Genomic DNA, 21,571 nt, shown 5'->3' with positions numbered 1-21,571 from the left:
CCTCTGTCTACCACTGTTGCAGTGATATTTAATATTGCAGTTATTGTGTGTTTAGATGATTTTGGTATAGATATTCCATTGCTTGTATCCTATTTATGTCTACTGCCATTATAGAATGTTACTTGGCAATGTTTGAGATTCATCTTTATCAAGAGTTACAACACTTTATAGTAGCAATTGTTTAATTTCCTCTAATTGAAGTAAGAACTGTAGTATTGCAATTTTTAAATTCTTTTTACAAACTTGATTCAGAAGACATGTTTTGTTCCGTTTGAATACTGGTGCTGTGTTTGTATGATGTTTTCTCTTTTTGAGAAGTATAATCTACCTGAGTAATGTTTGATCGCCAGACTATGATGTTCTGAAATGGTTAACTAACATAAAAGGTATTTAAAAACTAAATATTAACAGATTGAAATGAAGTGCTCAGAGAATATTTATAAAATGTAGAACATCACCCACAATGTGTCTGTCACAGATGGAAGAAATGAATGTATTGACAGGTGTGCAATCGATAGAATAAGTTTATAGATCTAAAATCCTTTCCAAGATGCCAGAAATTAACAGTTTGTCTTCAGTATTGGATATGAATTATCTTGAACAGAAGCTGAAGTCCCATTAGGCAGCCAATGCTTTATTGCCTTTGTATTGGAAGAAAGTAATTTACTGTGTTTTTCTGAGAATGTGACTGTGAAATTTGTTCCTGAAACATTAGCCAGACAGCATGGTGCAGTTCTAACTTGTGTGTTTACTAGGGATAAATATATACCACATTTTAATTTCTTTCAAGAATCAATGTGCTAGAAGTCATCATATATGATGTGATTTGAGAAGAGCCAGTGCTTGGTTTGCAGTCTGCTTCCAGTTTCTTAAGTGTACAGGTTATTTCATGTCTTGGTGCTACTGTGCATGTTTAGACTGGCTGTTTTCATAAAGTGATAAGAAATAGCACAGACTAAACTGATCTGTGTGATCAGAGAGGTATCTACACAGCCTAGATTTTCAAAGGGAGTGGAATGGCTGGATCTGACAACAGGTTTTCATTCTTGTAGTAGATTGTAAAAGTCACAGACAAGTACTGGCAAACAGCTAAACATTAGTGGTTTTCACATGTTGGCTGAGGGAAGAACACACTCCTATTCTAAAACAGCAGGGGAAGACAGTGATTTTTACTTGACTGTTATCTCTCGTGACCACAAACATGTTGGCTACATCGCACAGGAAAATCTCCTCGTACTGGTAGCATAGATGGTGCTTCCTCCATCAGCCTCTGAACTTTTTCTTATTTTACAGGAGAAGTTATTGGTGTAGTAGGCAAGACAAGATCAAGTCTTTCTTATGAATGTGGATCCGTGTACCATATTCACACTTCACTGTTCTTCCATGCAGTACAAATCATATTCTTGTAACAATGTATATAGGGCAAAATAAATTTTGGAAACCACCCCCACTGTTTCAGCCAATGTGCATGTACACCAATTGTTTTGTTCACATAAATGAATTTGGGAAATGATGATGCATTACATAGTAACTTTCTTGTTTTTAACAATACAGATAATGTAGTGGCTGAAGAGGTAAAAAATGCTTAAATACAGTAGACAGCATTTTTGCATAATGATTTATTTTTTTCAGGGCATAGAATACAAATTGGATAGAATTTAATTGCTAAAGTTGATTAAGTGTAAAATTAAATTTAGTATGGTTTAAGTGCAACAGTAACTTTGATATACTAGACAAGCAATTTAAAGAAGCCACTGGTTACTTAGGCTATGGTTTCAACTTTATAATAAGATTTTATTAAGGTTCATTGTTATTTCACCTCTTAAGCATGTCTCCTCAAATTGAAACGCTGATGCCAGAGGAACATATTTATTTTGGTGATGCTGCATTATGGAATTTAACTGGATAACTGCTGATGATTGTTAAGTACTCCATGTGTATGTGTATATGTTTAAAAATGTACAATGTCTCTTGTAAACATCTTGCAAGAACTACACAAAGGAAAACAGTGTGAGTAATAAGTGTTTTGTCCCATCTACCTTTTGACAGGAGAATTAGATGACAGAGAACAGGCAAAGCTGGAAGTAAAAGTATGGGATCCAGATAGCCCCCTTACTGACCGTCAGATTGACCAGTTTTTAGTTGTAGCACGGTAAGATTAAAATCCTCTCATAAAAAATACTTTTCTTTTTTCTACTGACTATTTATTCCCCTATATCGTGTTACTCATCCTGTTTGCCATTTTGTGAGCCCTTCTCTTTCCCACAGTTAGCTAAAATTAAAAATCAGACCATGCCCATTTGTATATTTATTGATGGTACCAATACAGGAGACAGAAAAAGAAAGTGAGTTTTGGAATAATGATACACTCCCTGTATTTCAGGTTATAGTAGAATTTGATACTTTGAATGTAGATATCAGTTTGCTTTCCCCTCAGAGTAAATTATTTCAGTGCTAATAATAATAATACAGTCTTGTGTTTTACAGTACTTGGAATTTCATGGTGTAAAATAGAGGTTAAGAGTAGAAATAAAGAAAATATTAACAAATAAATGGGTGCAGAACTTGCTACATATACATGTAAGCTGAATAATTATTTTGGATGAATATTGAAATAAAGATTTGAAGTCATATATTTCATTAACAAAAAAAATCAAGTAAGCTCAATTTTATAAATTAATATGATTATGCAGATTTATGAAGACAACATCAAAGTGCTTTGAATTAATGAATACCTTTAGAAATTACTTATCTGTTTAGAAAAAACCCTTCCAAAATTTGTAGGTTTCTTACTGAAGGACAATTCTACATTCATAGGGTACAGCAGGTTTTGCCTTTCCTGTAATTCATAGTTACAAAGGTACAGTTCTAATGATAGCAGAGAACACAGTTCACACATGGATCCTACCCTGAAAAAATCCATATCCTGTATTTTCTGTAACTTGCTTGCGGAGTTTAATCTCAAATCTTCTTAAGCAAATAATCCTTTTACATGGGTTCTAGTTTTTGGGACTTTTTCTCTCTCCTCCCTCTTCTGAAAACATTTCAGGAAGAAAAAAAGAAAAAAAAATTGCCCTCTATTTTCCAGTTAATGTGTATAGTGATATGGGATGCTGATTTACTCATTTGCAGTTCATGTGCTGATTGGCTTGATTTTTTTTCCTTACTGTTCCACTTGGAATGTTGTATCCTTTCTATAAAGTACTAAAACTTTTTTTTACCTGCCCTTGTTGAATTTTCAAGGAAGACAGAGGGGTTTAGGTATTAACAAGTCTTCAGAAAGTTACAGGGTCTGGTAGATGTTCCACAGAAACCAAGAATCTGAACTACTTTTTCACCACCAATATAATACCTGGAGATGTATGGCCACTTTACTATGGTGAGCCCTAAAGAAACATCTGTATGAAGACTGGGAATTTTGGAAGAGTTCATTGCTTTAAAAATTCCTCTATTCACTGTTTCTCAGCCACTCTGGGGAGCTGAAGTAGTATTCTGTGGAGCCAAAAATGTTTCCTGAGGAATGTAGCAGTAAGCAGCCTCCTGGGAAGTAACAGAATAATTAAATAGATAAAGAAGAATATCCTTTTCTCCTCCTGTTGTTTAAGGCATTCTTTGCAATGCTGCCCCCTGACCAAGACTGCTTTTATTTTCAAGTCAATACATTTCTGTAAAGATGATTTCTGTTATAGTAGATCATGGCTGATTAATTGTTACTATCCAAGGTTCTGGGGTACTTGGATACCACAAGAGTAATACCTGATCTGTAATCAGATATTACTCAGGTGCAGCTTTGTGGATGTTCTTGCACAAAACTCCATCCATCTTTAGAAGCTGCTTTTCAACTGACAGAAATGGTTTCCAAGCTCCTATATACATGTTTTCACAGGATGCTCTAAGTGGCTTCTGAGACAGATTTTTATGAATTTCTGGAGAAATAGTTCTGTGATGATTTGGTGGCAGCTTTCAATACAGTGTGTTGTGTGGTTACAGGATTTATACTGGGCCATTATACAGGACCATTAAAAGCTGCTTGAGAAACAGTGGAGAGCTGGTGAACAGTGCTTACAGACACCTCTGCTAACTGATAACCTCAGACTAACTGTGGCTCACTAGGCATTGGCTGTGCCTGCTGGATTTCCAGTTGGAATGATCTTTCTCTGTTTATGTTTAGCTCTGCAAATTTGAAAATATGACAAGAATGATTTTTTTCTTAAATACCTTTACGGATGTGATTTTCATTAAGTATGTATATGCTATTCTGCTTGACATTTTAAAAGCATTTTCAAGTGATCCTTTTCAGATGCTGTGTTGAAGGAATTGAGTATTTATTCTCATTTTTATTCCCAGTCTGATCTGGTTGAAAGAAGAGTTGCTTTTGTCCTTAAATGCTTTAGCTTTTTCAATCACACAGGCAGCTTTGTTGTTTTTTTTAAAAGGTGTTTAAAACTCCTCTTTTTATTTGTATTGCCCATTTACAAGTATATTTATATTTTTACCTTGGACATGTATCTTTCCCAGTCTTACAAAGTTTGTTTACTGTCTCAGGAATGAGAGGCCTTTTCTTCTAGATTTATATGCCTGGTCAGTTTGGGCTTCTCACTAAGCCCTACTATTCAGTAATTTCCTGGTTAGAAATGAAGAAGAGTATACCTATCCTGTGCAGAAATTAGAGGTAACAGTCCCCAAAAAATCGTGGAGATTTGTAAAAAAGTGGAAGGATCCACAAACTTGGCCTCCCCACGTAGTTTTGCCTGACATACAAATCTTGAAAGTACCTTATGGTGCCACCGAAGCATAATTTGGGTCAAGACTCTTACTTGAACTAGCAATAGCATCTGTTAGGAGAAGCTTAAGGCCTCACACTAATGTATTCTGGGTGTGAGTTGTCTTTTGGGAGATTGTCCTGGTTTAGGGCAAATTTGGGAGAAAGCCTCCAAAAGGGGGCCCTTCCAGAAACAAACCCACATGGCCCCTCCCCGCCACTGCTTCGGGAAGGATTCCTCGGAGAGAAGTGGAAAGAACCTGTTTATTTAACAGGCACAGCATCCCCAGCACACAAAATGAGCAATACCAGATGACAAACACTCTTTCACCGATCTGAAAAGGATGACAGATTCAGAAAGTCTCTCCTGGGAGTGGTCGCTCTGTTGTCAGTCCCTCCGGTGCTGGGAATGGCTGCTGCAGCCACAAGATGCAAACTCTTGGTGTTTCCCAGGTCCCAGTCCAGAGCAGGTTTGAGTGGTTTCAAAAAAGGGAAAGAAAACCAGTCCAGGGAAGATTCAGACTACCTAGCTAAACTAACTAACAAGCAGGAGCAAAAGCAAGACCAAAGCAGGAGCCAGAGCAAAGCAAGAGCAAAAAGCAAAAGCTGCCCTATGTACTGCCCTGTCTGTGTCCTGCTGACTGTGGGGGAGTGAGCAGGCTGATAACAAAGCAAAACTTTGCTCTTCAGAGCCAGTCTTGAAGACACAGAACATAATAACCCACATAAATAGAAAAAACCACTGAGGATACAATGAATAGTCTAACAGCATCTTCTACTGCATTCGGATAAGGTACAACTGCACCAACCAGTTTTCCTTCTGTCCTATACATGGGCCATGCTCCGTGTCTGCCAGCTTCAAAGGAGAGGACTTTGAGAAGCTGCAACAGCCATTTAGGTCTGCCCACATTAGCAAATAGTTCAGTACAGTAAAAATGGGTTTGTAGAATTGAAACATTTGGTGCTGAGGGCCTAGTGTCCACACTGCACATTTTGAGCAGATTTTTTTATAGTCATAACTCTAATCAAGTCCTGTGGACTAAATATCTGTGAGTGTGTGGAACTCCTTCTAACAGGAACCCAGTTGGGATGCTGTGAGATACTTTTTTTGTTGTTGGTTAAAATGAAGTAGATAAAAATGCTGGTACAGCCTTCCTAATTTGAACTGATTTAGATACACTATGTTTCTTCCAGTCATCAGTCTCTTATAATTTCTAATATACAAGCAGTACTTCATTTCATTGCCAGATCTTATGTTCTTTTTCTTATTCTGTCCCAAGCTGCACAGTGTTAGGAAATAGAAGCATTCCTGTTGTCTGTATAATCTAATATAAAAGTCCTGTCTTTTTTTTGGTTTTTCAGAGTAAAAAAAATATCCTTCCCAGTCTCAAATGCTGTAGGAGGTGTGGGCTGTGGTCTGGACAGATGCTGAGAGCTGATGAATAACCCTTCTTGGGTTTTTTTTTTTTTCCTTTTTAAAATTTTCTTTCTATCTGCTGATTTGGTCTACAATTCATTGCATGATACATTTTTGGTGCATTCTAGTTCCATTTATGTGCTTTATGATTCAGTGAAACCATTATGAATGTAGTTCTTTTATTCTGCTCCATCTAACTACATTACCAACATAGTCTTCTGGAAGGAATATATTTCTAAATGAAGCTATTTTACAGACATTTGTGGTCCCAGTTTATTCCCAACTAAACCAGAGTTTTGAAATCTAATTAAAATAGCCTTGAAGCATTGCATCTCTACCTTGAAATTTTGTCCTTGGATTTCTATGACATTAAAATGGCATTACATACCTCTATCTGATATATTTCTCTTCACTTGAATACCTGCTTATTTTTTGATGCAAAACCATAGAAGAATGCAAAATTACTTGTTAGTCGTGTTAAATTAGAGCTTGATTCTTCCTGTGTTGTTCCCACTTTTCCATTTGCTTTAGGACATTGATTATATTAATTTTCTGTTGGCTACTATGTTATAAGTGCTCACAGCATGTTGGTATATTTGGAGATGTTCTGTAATTGTTATGTTAATTTATCTTACAGTGGGGAAGGGAACACAATGCAGCTTCAACTGGCAAGGTCTTTCTTTCATTATACAGAGGAGAATAATGCATTCATTAACTGAGAACCATAAGTAAAAACATTTACAGGTGTCATCAAAAAGTAGTGCTTTGTTCTTGTGAAGTAATTCATTGTAGTCAGTGGCAGTAGACCAGATTCCCAAAGCTCATAAATGAAAATAAATACATAAAAGACATGGGTTTGCAGTCTTCAGTATTACAGTGCTCCTGGATTCTCTGGAGGTGCTGAGAAGTAAAAGGAATTGAAGTTCATTAAAGAGGTAATTAAATTTAATGGCAGAATTGCAACATAAAATTATGCAGCAAAAATGGTGAAAAATCTTGATGCCAATGCTGTGCTCACAAAAGTGGATGTTTGCTAGCAAGGTGAATTACAACATCTAATGGCAAGCAGATGGTTTGGCAGTAAAAAGGAAAAATATGTTCACATCAAGTTTACCAGGCGTATCAAAAATTCTGTGTATCTGCCTGTCTGTCATGCCTGGCTAGTATATGTTTATTCCTTTGTGTGTTTTGTATTACTGTACTTCTTGACCCAAATTCATTTGAAAAAACTAATTCAGACTTGGAGCTGAATTTATTTTTGAATTTTTTTTTTCATGACCTTTGATCTATTTCAGTATAAAGAATAAATTTCCGTAGCAGACTTTTCATAGACCTGCTTTCAGGGTGCTGTGCATCTCCTCCTCTGTGACTGTGAAATTGCAGGATGGCATAGAGATGATGCCTTAAATAACATCCTGTGAATTAAACTACTTTTATCTATTGGATTCTATTTCTGTTGAATAAGAAAGATTTCACATATGTTTCATTTCTATTCATATAGCAATGAAATGTATGGTCGTATCATACATCTATATATCAGGCCATGCTTACTCTAACTTTCAGAGTCTTTCAGCAAAAGAATAGTGGCAGGTGACTTTTCATGTTTATCATGCCATCTCCTTTTGTGCTGTAAATACCTGAAGTGATAATAATGAAGCATAGCACTGTACACTTGCTTAGAAATGCAAAGAAAACATCTTTTTTAACAGCATTATTTTACTTTGAATATATTCTGCAGGTGAGATTTTGCAGAACTGAGAAGTAAAAAATCTCATGTGTATTTTCAGTTTTAAATTACTGTTTTGTTTCTTGCATGTGTCTTCACTGAAGATTTTTTTTTCCTTCCTTCTTTCCAATATTTTAAGTATCACAATATTTTCTTAAAGAGCACTCAGATATTAATTGGCTGGTTTTTAAGTTCAGATCAGTCTAAGAGATCATTTTTTAGGACTCTTTCTAATTTAGTGTGAAGTGGAACATTGGAGTAAAGACAAGGAAAATGAAAGGTTTCCCTTCTTACTATGTAGAAAACCACCAAAGAGCACTAATTGTTTTCCTCAAAAATATTAGCTGAGAGGTGAAGCATAGGTCTCATTCATTAGTGTGCAAGTATCTGTGGAGAACTGTGGTTTTGCAGATTTGTGTATGCACCGTGCAACAGCTTTGTCCAGAGTATACCCGCTACCTGTGAAAGCAGACAAACAATATGAAAAGAAAAGTGAACAGTTTTGAAATAAACATCCTCAGATTGAGAAGGATGTATGTCTTGGCTGGATTTTCAAGAGTACAAGGTAGAATGAAATTGAGAGTTACTTGCCTGCATCCAGAACTTTCTGGATCTGATTTGATGCTGGACTGCTGTTGCTATTGGGAGATGCAGAGGCTTTTTATGCTGATGTAGAATTGCAGTGGTTCCAGATTTTCTTTGGTAAATAATAGCCCTTTTCAGAACTAGGAACTGATGAGCCATAACATCTTTGGAAGCTTATTTGGACAGTCTCATGTGATTTCTCCTTCTTAATTTCTTTGATAACCACTAATATTTAATATTTTGCAAAAATTTGAAAAATTATTTCCTTTAATTTCTTAGATTTGAGCTATAAGTAATTTGGAGAAATGTATTTTCTGTGTTAAAAATCTAATAAATTTTTCCTGAATGTAGGGCACACAGGCATAGCAACTGCAGTGATCTCTCAAATTTTTTGGTCATAGACCTTGTTGAGTTTCGCTAAATACGTGGATTTATTGAATAATCTTAGATCCTGGCACTGGACTGTATCCATTTGTTTTGTTTGTATGGTTGTCATCTGCAATCTGTTATAAACCCTCTTAATTCTACTCTTTAAGATAATTAAACCAAGGAAAACCAAATTAAAGTAACACTGGATCGTTTGATCTAACTCTTAAAGTTCTTACAGCTGCCTGATGGTGCAGGCTGTACAGAGAGTGATCTTCCTGCTGATAATACCAATTGTTTGTCTTGTCCATCTCTCTGCCACCTGCGTAATTCACTGTCTGTGTGACTTTTTGGCTTTAGCTTATTTTGGAAATTGTGGGGACTGTTGGTTTCTGTTTGAAGTTCAAGTATTTTAATTACACATTGAATAATTCATAAGTGGCTTGCTGAGCACAGTTTTTTGAGTTGTAAGTTTATTATTGTTATTATTTAATTAAATATAATTTCAGTTAACTATTTACAATTGCTCTTTGAATTGTATAAGCTTAATTAATTAATAGTAAGACATTAATATTGAAAGTTTAAGAAAAGTGAGTGGTTAGGGTGTGACTATTTAGCTTGTGTTGGCTTAATATGGGTTTTATTTTAGGCAGATGAAGACAAGACTGTGTCTTCTGGAAATGGCATTGTTTAGTATTTATTTTGTTCCTTTTCTAAAACAATTGAATGGTGTAATTAGAAAAAAATTGTGCAAGGAAAAGTGACAAAGGTAGATTTTGACCTTTGCATCAATATATACCTCATGTCTGTATTTTTAATTGAAAAACATGAAAAAAAAAGTATTGTAATGATTTCTAAAGTTAATACTGAATTTGGATGTGAATCGTATAGCTAGATTATATAAAACACTGTATATCATTATTTAGTTTTGAACCTAGTTACTATTTAACAGCCAATTGCTCTAGAATTTCTACACTTAGTTGAAAATTCACTGTTTTTCAAAGTTTCTATGGAAAGGAGAGCTAGAAGTTTGATTTTAAGAGAGCCACAGACTTGCACACACCCCACGTCTCCAGAGCCCCCAGTTTGTGTGCTGTACCATCCACACCCCCTGTCCCGTCACTATTGACACCCCAAATGGTACACTGCCTGCATTTTTTTATGTGGTATTTGTTTTGTTATTCTTATTATTATCATGTTTGTTCCATTATGTTTGATGCTGTATTTATTATTTTATTCTATTGTTTGCACTATTTTATTTTTTCTTTGTGTGTTTTATTTATTATTAATTTGTTTTGCACTCACATACTCCAAAATCCAGCACAGCGTTCTTTTGACAGTTGCAATCTTCTCCTACTCAGTGCAGCATTAGAAGCAGTGCCCACTGGTGCATCAGTTATTCAGAATTATTATTACCTCTCTATAACTTATTCAGAATTATTATTATTATTAATAATAGCATAATACCATAATTATATTATTATTTATATTGTTTCTTAATTTTGACTTTACATTCTGAGCAACAAAATACTCTTGGGCTCTGAGTCAGCCTCAAAAGTTTGATCTGCCAGTGACTGTGAGAATGTTCTTTGTAGTGTTCATAGCATACTCAGACTTTATTTTAGAAATGTGGGCAAAAGAAAATAATTTTTATTATGCAAAAGAAAGATAAGCTAGCAGGTAGCAGCAGAAGGGGAATGCAGTCATGCCACATTCACTGGTTTGAGCAGTAGGGACAGAAGGATCACAGGAAAGACTGCTTAGCTACAGCCCTTATCAATGCCAGCATGTTGAAAGGGTTTGATAGACTGTCAGGAAATGTGCTCATAATAGAGCCTTATTCTTGGGAGTGATTTGTGCACAAATACTGTTTTATGTACTGCCAAGCTTTGAGGGAAAAAAAAAAAGAAAATAGAATATGTGTGTGTGTTCTCATCTCATATTTGCCATCTCCACAAAGAGGGAGCAAAGGTTGTGGAAAAACATTTGAATATCACTTATTTATTCCACAGCCTTTAGAAGAGCAGTTAATACCAGGGATCTGGTATTGCACTGCTGTTAAATCTTAACTTGTAAGACTGTGGTAGCAAGTATTGAAACATGGATTCAATAATAAATTTTTTTAGATTCAAGAAAAAATTGCAGTAACATACTTTATTATCAGTTTTTCCATGATCATTCATAACTTCAGTGAGTTAAAGTATTGGTGCACATTGTTTTACTGTTGAATATCAGATTTATAGGATACAGCAAAGTGTGTTTATTTGTCAGTGGCATTCACCATTGGTATAATTCTGCACTTGTAAGTTGTGTGGGGTATAATTGCTGAGTGAGGCTTGAGTCCCTAAGCCAGAGGATTGCGCTGCATTACATCTGTAACTGGGTCTTTGCATTTAGAAGGGGTTATGTCATAACTTCAATAAATAGGTTTTTTCTGAATGTACCTTGAGTCATTATACAAATCTGGGTACAGGAGAAACTTCTTATCTGTTTAATGCTAATCTTTGTGTCACTGCATCTTTTGCTCATTTCCTGTATGATGTGCTGGGCCCAGTCAAATTCTCTATGCAGCTTTTCCTTCACTGTGCATGATACATGCACAAGTACTTCCAAGAAATATTTACCGCTCTCCAAGAAATGTTTACAGTTTAGAACAGTCTAAGTATAATAGATGCTATCTACAATTCATCAACAAAAGTGGAAAAGAAAGTAAAGTTTTGGAAAAAATATGTCCATTTCAATAATGGAATGCTTTAATTAAGTAGGCTGTGAGATTCATTTATTTCATGACTGCTTGAAACTTGTGACAACACCAGGAATTTTGAGGGTACCTTAGGCAAAACTGATACACTTTTTTTGGCTCACTGCAATGAAAGGTAGAAGATGGGAGTAGAAAACATGTACTACTGAAGTGAATAAAATGTTTTTAATTTCCTCACGGGGACATGGTGAACCCCCTTTTTAATTTGAATTATAATTTCTAAGCACTATTATAGGATTGTAATTTTGGAAATAATAGTCCTGACTGTAAACCTCAAACTGTGGAGAACCTTTGACTTCATAATTAATTGAAAATTCTATACATTAAGAGGTTGGTACATAAAAATTCTCTGAGTATCTTTTGTTTCTGAGCTGCTGTTCTTATATGTACGTCATTACTTTTGGGGGCAGAAGGTCAGAGTTTTTGCTGCAGTGTTTAGTGATTTGTCTTTATTAAGTTGTTCTTTGTTAGCAAAGATCTGAAAACTGAAAAGTAACAGTGTGTGACTTCCATGTGTAAAAGGACAATTTTATAGACACGACACAGCCTGATATTTGAGATTATGTCTTTCTGTGTATTTACTGTTGCATGTGTAAAAGGACACTTTTATAGATATGACACAGCCTGATATTTGGGATTCATTTTTCTGTGTATTTACTGTTGTTCCTGCTCCTCTGTTGCAGTGCGGTTGGCACGTTTGCTCGAGCCTTGGACTGCAGTAGTTCTGTCAGGCAACCCAGTTTACACATGAGTGCAGCTGCTGCTTCCCGAGACATCACACTGGTAGGTGGCTTCTTAAACGTCCTACAACTTCTATATCCATGAATTCAACACTGGTACTCCAAAGTCCCCATTTTGAACCTGTTGTCTTTAGATACCTGCAAGTAAGAGGGGTGTGTGTATGTGTGTGTGTGTGTGTTAGAAAATCCTGCGTGTTTTCTTTAAGCTTCTCAGTGCTGCCCTTGCAATCACAATGTGCAACACCTGGCTTTAGCTGTGGATCCGTCACAGCTGTGGATACCCACATACCCAGTGTATAATACACATTGTATAGGGATTCATTCAGGGCAGTGTCATTTAAAGTATGTGGTAATAAAGCTGACTGAAAATTGTGTGGATTAATACTTTGTCCTTACTGGATGTATATGTCATCATATTTTCTAAAGGATCAGCAATCTGATTTTGTAAGCATATTTTTTAAGAACATTTTAATTAGCATATTCCTACTAGGTTTCCTTAGTATGCTGTTCACTGTTAATGTAAACACCTGCATCTTTTAGAGAAAGTGAAAAATATATTGATTACAGGTTTGTTTCTGTATAATCATCCTAGCTGAGATGAGAAGGTGTGCTACAGTAAATAAAGTATGCCTGGAACACTATGTGAGACCAAAAATATTACTGTTTCAGAGAATCAAGTTTGACTTAGATTTCCAAAGGCATAACTGTTGTTTTATTATTTTAAGTATTTTTGTATCTAAACACCATCACATAGTTTAGGCTAAAGAAGACCTGCTATTTACCAGATACTGGAGTATTAGAATTAGAGAAAACTCAACAAAACTAACAGATTAGTTCAAAATAGCTAAGGCACTGCCTTATAAAGTGAATAGAGAGCTCCTAGAATTCAGTTGCACAAAATTTTGTGGGAATGGGCAGTACCAGCAGGTTAAAAAAAGGTTAGAAAAATTATGTAGCCATATAGGCCATACAATAGTACTGAGGAGAATAGGGAAAGGTGTACCCTAAGTGTCCTCATTCTGAAGCTTTGTAGATGCTGATCAATGAAATGGGAATTGACCACCTGAATATTTTAGCTAAAATTCCTTGGTGCTACTGTAAAAGACACAATGCTTAGTTAAATGGGTGATTGGTCTGATTCAGTGGGACAATTCTTGTATTTCAGATAAAATAATTTTTTTATTATTATGAGAAAAATATTTAATTTTAAGTACACTTTTTCGGTGTACTTATAAGTTATTGAACAGAAAACTGATTTAGTCTGGACTATGATAGCATCATAAAGGTGGGGGCAAATATTTTCAGTAATACTCAAAAGAATTTTCTGTTTCACAGTTACTAATATGACTTCTACCAGCACAATTCTGTTCACATTAAATAGTTTATTTTGTTCATCAAAATAGTTCTTTAACATTTTTCATTTTATTAATATTTTGTTGGATTAAGAATTTCTAATAAATTTCACATATTGCATAACCCTTCTTTATTTGCATCCTGTATTCAGTGTTTAATAGAGTGGATTTATCCTTATGGCAATTTCTTATTTTAAAGTACATGTGCAATGCTGCTAATAAAGGGACACTTTGAGTGCCATGTTAATGTTTCTCCATTGCAAATGATCCATTAAGTTCCATTACACTTAATGAAAGGCATATCTTATAATGAGGCATCAAAGGAGCCACCCTTGGCTTAATTATTGTGTCTGTCTCTTCTCATTTTCCTACCCCCTCAGCTTTTAAAACCCTACTTTTTTACCTTTTTGGAAATGTACTTCCTTCTAAATTAAGAAAAGACATATTTGTCATTATAATAGCTACTTTTTCAGACATTTCCATGTTAATTGGGAGCATATTTTCAGCAGCAGTTAAAGTTAGTAGAGACATTTGCAGAACTTGTGGTGTCTCATTTATACTTTGTGTATAGATGCATAACACTAAGAAAATTATACCATCTATCTTAATGCAAGACAGATAAGCCTTGCACCTGAGTTGATATTAATGGGGTTTCTGTATGCCACACCTGTGGCTTTCCAGCATTCCTAATTAAGTTTTAATCCTATTTAGTTTTAATCAGGGATAACTGTAAACAGACTGATATTAAAAAAAAAAAGCCTAGATGATGAACATAGATAAATTCAGGGTTACACATTTCTTGCAGATGAATAACAACTGGCAGGCTGCTTTCAAGCTCCTTTATTTTGCTAACATAGGGAAGGTAATGAGACAAGATAAGAAACCCCCTGCTTTTAGAAAACCCTACAGAAGACGTGAAACAATGTATGTTTACCTTCTGTGCTTCTCTTAAAGTGATTGAGACTTGTGAGACAACCAACTAAAACTTGCATTTCTGGCCTTCTCAAAGGCTCTTTTTTTTATGTTGAAAATTCATGTTTAAGAAGAGAAAGAGACTTGGAAGATGTTCTGTTTCAGATTCCTAAATATTTCATAGTGCATATACTGACCATGAGAGCCATTTAAAGCAAAGTAGGCTGATGGCATCACTTGCTCCTTGTGGTGGGTTTTTTCGGAAGCACTTATGTGACCTTAATGTAGGGACCTAAATCTGATATTGGATGTCTCTTCAAAAATGAAATGTATGAGCTGTCTTTTCCTTTGCATTTTGGATGGTGTCTTTTTAATGATTTTTGTTAGACTTCCATATATGTGGCTCCTAAGGTAAACACACTTAAAGTGTGATTGAACTGGAGAATCCACACTCATTTTCCAGTTTGAGTGCTTTGTTGGAGGCAGCTCACTCTGGTATGGCAGCTGGTTTGGGAGCTGTGTTGTGTGGCTGGTTGTAGGATGCCCTCTCATGCCCTTTCTTCCAGCTCCATGCAGCCCTTCCTTAGCTTTTGGTGGAAAGTTTCTTCCTCTGCCTGCTTATATTTGGACTTGAAGTTGCCTCTTAGCTGCATGGCTAACACTTTTTCTCTGACATGGCCCCATGTCTGTGCTGGACAGCATGCTCTGGGCAAGAGTTTTTAGGGAAGGGTGGATCTTTCTCTGTCCTTCAGGTTTCTGTTTGGGAGAGGCAATGCCAGGTCTCCCAGCCTCTTGCTTCTTAGGGTAAAGCAGTTAAAAAGAAGATATTCCAGGATTTTTTTCTCAGCCTCTACTAATGCCTTCAGGCTTCTCTTGCTTTTGCTACCATAATTTGCATTGCAGTGTGGAAATTTGATGCAGGTCAGAGCTGACAAACCTGTAGAAGGCAGAGTTGTTATCAAAGAACTTGTCAGTGGTCTTGTGTCACAGGACAGCTCAGCGAAGGCAGCACTTACCCACAGGGTTCAGTATAAATCTTTAGTAATATCAAAAAAAATCATAATGGAGTCAGGTGTTTATTATAGATGAAAAATGAACATAAAGCAAGAGCAAGATTCTCATGTATTCACTTCTTTTGTCATTTTTATGAAAGTTGGTATCAGTGAATAGATCTGGATTCAGCAGCTGCTTGGAAGACACCCTGTGTGTACTGCCTTTCTGTGAGGATTGCAATTTAAACAAAGATTTAAACCTCAGTAACACATCTTCTGTAAGAGTTCAATCTTTAGATCTGGTTTACTCATTGCCTGAATAGTAAACTATAAATCAGTGATTTCAATATACATTCTCTAATATGAAGCTGATGGATTTTAGGCATTATGTTACATACTTTCCTATTAGAATATTGATTTTAACAATGGCTTTTCTTCAGGCTGGTGAATTTGATTGAACCGTAAGTAAAATGATACATTGCAGGATAATAGTGACATTGCTTCTTGCAGACAAAATGGTTCCAGATTCTCGTGCTTGATGGCACTCAAAGACTTATAGTAAACATTGAAGAAAGACAATAATCATTGATAGAAGATGGCAAAAAACAAGAAAAATCCATTATTTGCACAGGATTTGTATGCATAAGCTCCGCTGGAATTGCTGTACTGACACATAATGCAGGAGTGCTCCTTCCTAGCAAGGTTTTCTCATGGCAGGGTTTGTGGCCCTGTGAAAGTTTGCATGCTACACCTGGAGCTCAGCACTGTGGTGGGACACATTGGGAGGGCACTGATAGAGGGTCACAGACATTAGCACACTTACAGCTCTGATACCTCCTTCAGCACAGCCAGTTGGATTGTGCTGATGGAGTCTTTTGGGATGCTGAGTCAGAAATGCTGTTTTCGTGCTGCTCATTTTCCCGACAGTTGGTTTTGTTTACTTTTTATATTCCTCATCATTGGTTAGCAATGGGAGCATTCAGTGTTACCTACAGTAGGAAGTTTTAATTTGTTTGTTTTCTGTTTTTTCCTTTTATAACAAAAGGGAATCAACCAAAGAAACCTTATTTACTGGTCTGTGATAACAGTGTTTAGCAAGGGACAAAAATTTTGCTGCTCTTTCAGTATGATGATAATGAAAACAATAAATGTCTTCCTGCTGTAGCAATGAGAATATTGAGCTCACAGAAGTCTGAGCAGCTCTTTAGTTATTATTTAGAGCTTCTGTTAATTGAAAATGGCCCCACAGTCAATATATGGCACTGTCTTTATTGGGTTTCTTGGAACCAGTTTCTGCCAACAAGAGATTCTTTAGAAATGTTTGCTAGTAATTTTCAGGAACTAATAAACTAATATCATTTTTGGTAAACATTTTATCACGGTATTTCCTTTCACAGATTAAGTAATAAACCATTTCTTTTCCTCTTATTCCACAGCAGAAAACTATGATATCAAGATAGATTCTAAATTTAGTATTAACTGAGGCTCCTTGCTTGCTTTACAAAGAATAATATATGTAATTTGCATTAACTGAGATGGACTAGTGTCTATTTAAACATGTCTTTATTGTCTCCTTGTCCCTGCCAGTTTCATGCAATGGACACACTGCATAAACACAACTATGATCTGAGCAGTGCCATCGGTGTCCTGGTGCCACTGGGAGGGCCTGTCTTGTGTAGAGATGAAATGGAGGAGTGGTCAGCATCAGAAGCTAGTTTATTTGAAGAGGCTTTGGAAAAGTATGGCAAGGACTTCAATGACATTCGACAAGACTTTGTAAGTATGAAAGTAGTGCCCTTTCCTGGAGCTGTGTTTTGCTGTGGTTGAGCATAGCTGCTTTCTGTAGGTTTGGAAGGTTTAGCTAGGGGAGAAATCTGTGTAGCTGATACATGTGATTAACATATTTATGCATTTTATCTGGCTGAAAGGCAATATGCTTTCTTGTTCAATGCTATTGTTTGGAAAGATGGTGACAGAAGAGAATCTTTTTAGTGTTTTAATATCAGGTAGTAGGTTTCATGCTGAGATACTCCAATAAGGATTTTTACAAGGATCTTACAACCATTTGAAAAAGGTCCAGGAACTTTGCAGTGTTTCCACAATTTCCAGTGAAATTCATTAGCAGCTACATGGCTGGCTCCCCTGGGTGTTTTTGGAAAGCTGGGGTTTCCTAGCAGAGAGAAATTTGTATTCAGATAGGTTTTAAAATGTACTACAGGGAGTTGTTTTGACATATTAGATGTTTTGGCAGTTCTGAAAAGTAAAAGAAATGTTTTCCAATATGTTCTAACTATAATCATTTTTGTATTAAGTATCAGACTATAGGACAGTAAACCTTTAATTTGCTAATTCTAATGCAGAGTAATGAAATTAAATGGATTCTAACACTGATTGCTAGAATTGCTAGTAATTTGCTGCAATTTTTTTCCACATTTTATGGAGAGCCTTTTTCTTTCAAGGAAAAATATTTCCTCTGCTGTACCATGTTCAAGTTGGGCTTCATGAAAAAGTTAAGATTTGAAACAAAGGAATTTCATAATTTAAGACTGAAGTTGATTTAAACATTTTCACATTCATCTCATACTGCATGACTCTGAGAACTCAGATTTTTAAATTTTCTTTGCAGAAGTTTATTAATAGTCTTTGGGGCGGGGGGAAAGGGTGTTGTATGGTAAATGTAGAAGTCCTTACAAGACAGAAGTCCTTACAGGACAGTGGGAGGAGGCTTGGCAATGAGCTGTCTTTCCTTCATTTTCACAGATTTGAAATGGAACAGGTAATTGAATGAAGGTGGGAAGCGAAGGCTATTGTTTTTCTAAAGAACTGACATTTTAATAGGTGTATTATATCTGCATGCTTAATTTTGACATTCCTAAGGGAGAAAATGTTCATTACATTGGTGACATAAGGTTGAAAGTTGCATCATGGCTGAAACAGCTCTTTTAGGTTCAAGGAAGTATTATTGAAAAACAATATTTATATATATTTTAGAACAGAAATCTTAAGGTAAAATAAATTCCATATTATTTCTTATACAGACAAATGGTTCTCATTTGTAAGTGTACAATAGTTCAGGAGCTATGTATTCTAATTAAATGATTCCTAATATATAATATTTGGCTTTTGAAAATGCCTTAAGCATATAACATGTTTTATTGGCTGTTTACAAGTTGTGTTCTAACACAATTTGTGAGCAAGCATGCAGAAGGCTTGTCTCTGGTATTTCTACGGCATTTATATGGTATTTTTCTGTGTAATTTCTGTGTTACCTACTATTGCATGAAAGTGGTGCAGTGTAGTAACATGTCACAAGAATTGCTTCTGCAATATTTGTAATATTCAAATGCTAGATATTTGAATGACTTTACTAGAAGCTGTTTACAGTGTTAAAATTTTGTCTTGGATACACTGATAAAATTTTGTCCTGATACTCTCCCTTTTTCACTAAATCTTCCTTCCCAAAATGCAACTATTTTGCCCTGACTATTTTGCCCTGGTCTCCTCCCAAAGCCGGAGACACACGGAGATCTGGTGATAGCATTGTGTAGCCTACAGGGGGCCCCTTAACCGTGAGTCAGAGTGCAGCACAAATGGATGTGGAGCACTAATTAATTATAGCTTATTTTAGTTAGAACAGGCATATTATCTTTTCTTAGTCACTTTTTTTTTAATCTTTGGAAAAGTGTCATTTTAAAAACATCCTTAGAAGAACATCTATTTTATATCCCAATTTATATGGTACTAAGAACAGTGCACAGTCTTTATTTAATTCTATGTAATTTGAAATCTTTCAATTATGTTAGCCATTGTGTAGTTTGGGGATTTCTTAATTTCTCTAGTGTAAAATTTATGGGTTCTCACTTCCTATGTAGCAATCTAAAAATGCAGGGATTTGAAAACACACATTTACTTTTTAAGTAATCATTGAAAATGGTCCTTTGAGATCTAGATCACTGATATGTGAAAAGTTTCTGCAAGGTGAGGAAGGTATAACTATGTAGCATATAAGCAGTGATTTTTCCATGATAGTACTTTCATGTGTTCTCCTCCCTCTCTTCAGTGGCAGCCGTTGATAAGCTTACTTCTGATAGGTATCTAAGTACTCCAAGATGTGTTGTAAGAGCAAGGGTAAAGAAGATAATGAGCTGATAGTGTACATGTGAACTTTTTGGGTCTCCAAGTAGGGTCTAATGATAAAATTAAATCTGCAGTGCCTGAGATCAAACTCCAACCTCAGCAATCATGCAGTGGTGCCACAGGACAGGCAAGAAAATCATGTTGCATGGCAGAAAGGGGTTGGTAGCAGTCTGCTGAAGCAGAAGGGTGGTGTATTACCTGCCTGAGTCACTAAATCCCAGAGGAGTTGCCTTTTCTGTGTTGGCCCAGATTTGCAAGGCATAGCAGCTGCAACTGCAGTCCTTACATGACAGTTCTGTAAAGGGCAGATTAATTTACTTTTCCAGCAGTTACTGGGAACTGCCACTGTTTGATGTTCAATGTGCAGCTCAAGCATTAAGTTACAAACACTAAATGTTAGTAAACAAGATTGTTATAAGTTAAATGGTGTAAAGGTCGTTATGTCTTTTTCATAGATAGGAGATGCTGAATTGTAATCAAGTTACCAGTCTAGCTTTTGAATAATAATTTTCATTGACCGTTGACTCATTGACTCTTGTAGGAGACGTTCTTCTGTCTTTACTCTGTGTGAATCCTCATCAAGCTAAACATTATAAGCTAATTCACTTTTCTTGATGTGCTTGAATTATTTCACATCCCAGAGTAGTAGAATGGGAAAAGAGTAGATATTTTATGTTCTCCAAATGTAACTATTTTCCTAACAGTAAGACAAAGATGTTATGCTTGTTAATTCTTAGTTTTTCATTATCAACGGTTTTCACAAATTTACAACTATTAGATCCCAGATATGGCAGGAAAGGCCTTGGTGATCAAGAGTAGGGACTGTTTCTAGAAAGCTAGAGCAACTGTTTTCCAGCTTCAGAAAATTGTGAAAACATGGCTTAAAATTACAATGTTAATTTTAAGATGCTTTATAATCCTAAATTTTTCTTGCTGATATGATTTGATTGGTCTATTTTTAGCCTGGAGAAACTAAAGAAACTTAAAACTCCCGTCTCTCTGTTTTTGTAGAGCTGATAGCTTTTGCTAATTTTCTCCTTCGAAACTGTTGTGCAGATAAGCATATTTACTTCTTTCAAGGACAGAATTTGGAAATGACAATGTATTAATCTATGGTGTTCACAGCTTCACTGGCAGTTCAGAGCATTAAGTGGATGGGTAAATGGAATACAGGTTATCCATACTCAGTCTAGCAGCTTCTCCAAGTTTTGAATCAAAGTATGAAAATATTACAATTATTTGATCCAAGCATCTTAATTATCTTCCTTCAATTATAGATACTTAGTGAGTAAATAAACATACTGGTGTCACAGCCATAGTTAAAACAGATTGAAATATTTTCTAGAGAAATGGCAAACATTTGTAGCATGAATGTGCTAATATTCAGGAAGGAAACTAACTATCAATATGCTAAAATGTACTAATTGACAATGTCTGGTACTTGGGGGGACAGCATTTCACCTGGATACCAAGGGGAATGTGGACTTGAAGACCGAGAATCATTTTATCTGTCACCTCACACCAAACACATCTTCTTGTCACTGGCCTCTTTGAGATTTCTCTCAAGGCATAATTTACCTGAAAAAGCAAAAGAATTTTAGGAACCTGAATTGTGTTGCTACTTATTAAAACATCAGCATAAGCCTTTCATACCCTGCTGCTTTTGGATCAAATGTAAATGTTCAGGGATTCACACACTTTGGAACACTTCTGACTCTGAACCTGAATCAAGAAACCTGAAAAATTAGTGAGCTCCTGCGTGAAGGGAGAGGTAATTTGAGAAAGTGTTCCTCTGGTGTTTTAGGAATTTAACTAAAGGTG

At 35.8% G+C, this 21,571-nt stretch overlaps 1 protein-coding gene across 4 annotated transcripts in view; it reads left to right on the top strand.

The window, feature by feature from the left end:
* Positions 1 to 21,571, top strand: part of MTA3 (metastasis associated 1 family member 3) — a 138,071-nt gene that overhangs the window by 52,065 nt on the left and 64,435 nt on the right. For all 4 annotated transcript variants that reach the window (XR_005626381.1, XM_039697924.1, XM_039697925.1 and 1 more), the window contains exons 7-9: positions 2,050 to 2,152; positions 12,301 to 12,400; positions 17,201 to 17,389. Coding sequence is in view for 3 of the 4 variants with exons in the window: in XM_039697924.1 (XP_039553858.1) it covers positions 2,050 to 2,152; positions 12,301 to 12,400; positions 17,201 to 17,389 (392 nt within the window). In the remaining variant the exon portion in view is untranslated. The remainder of the gene's footprint in view (positions 1 to 2,049; positions 2,153 to 12,300; positions 12,401 to 17,200; positions 17,390 to 21,571) is intronic.

The sequence above is a fragment of the Passer montanus genome, unplaced genomic scaffold, assembly GCF_014805655.1.
Source record: "Passer montanus isolate IOZ18808 unplaced genomic scaffold, ASM1480565v1 scaffold12, whole genome shotgun sequence".
NCBI classification, from domain to species: domain Eukaryota; kingdom Metazoa; phylum Chordata; class Aves; order Passeriformes; family Passeridae; genus Passer; species Passer montanus.
The sequence above is the reverse complement of the archived record's forward strand: the minus strand, read 5'-3'. Positions and strand labels throughout refer to the sequence as shown.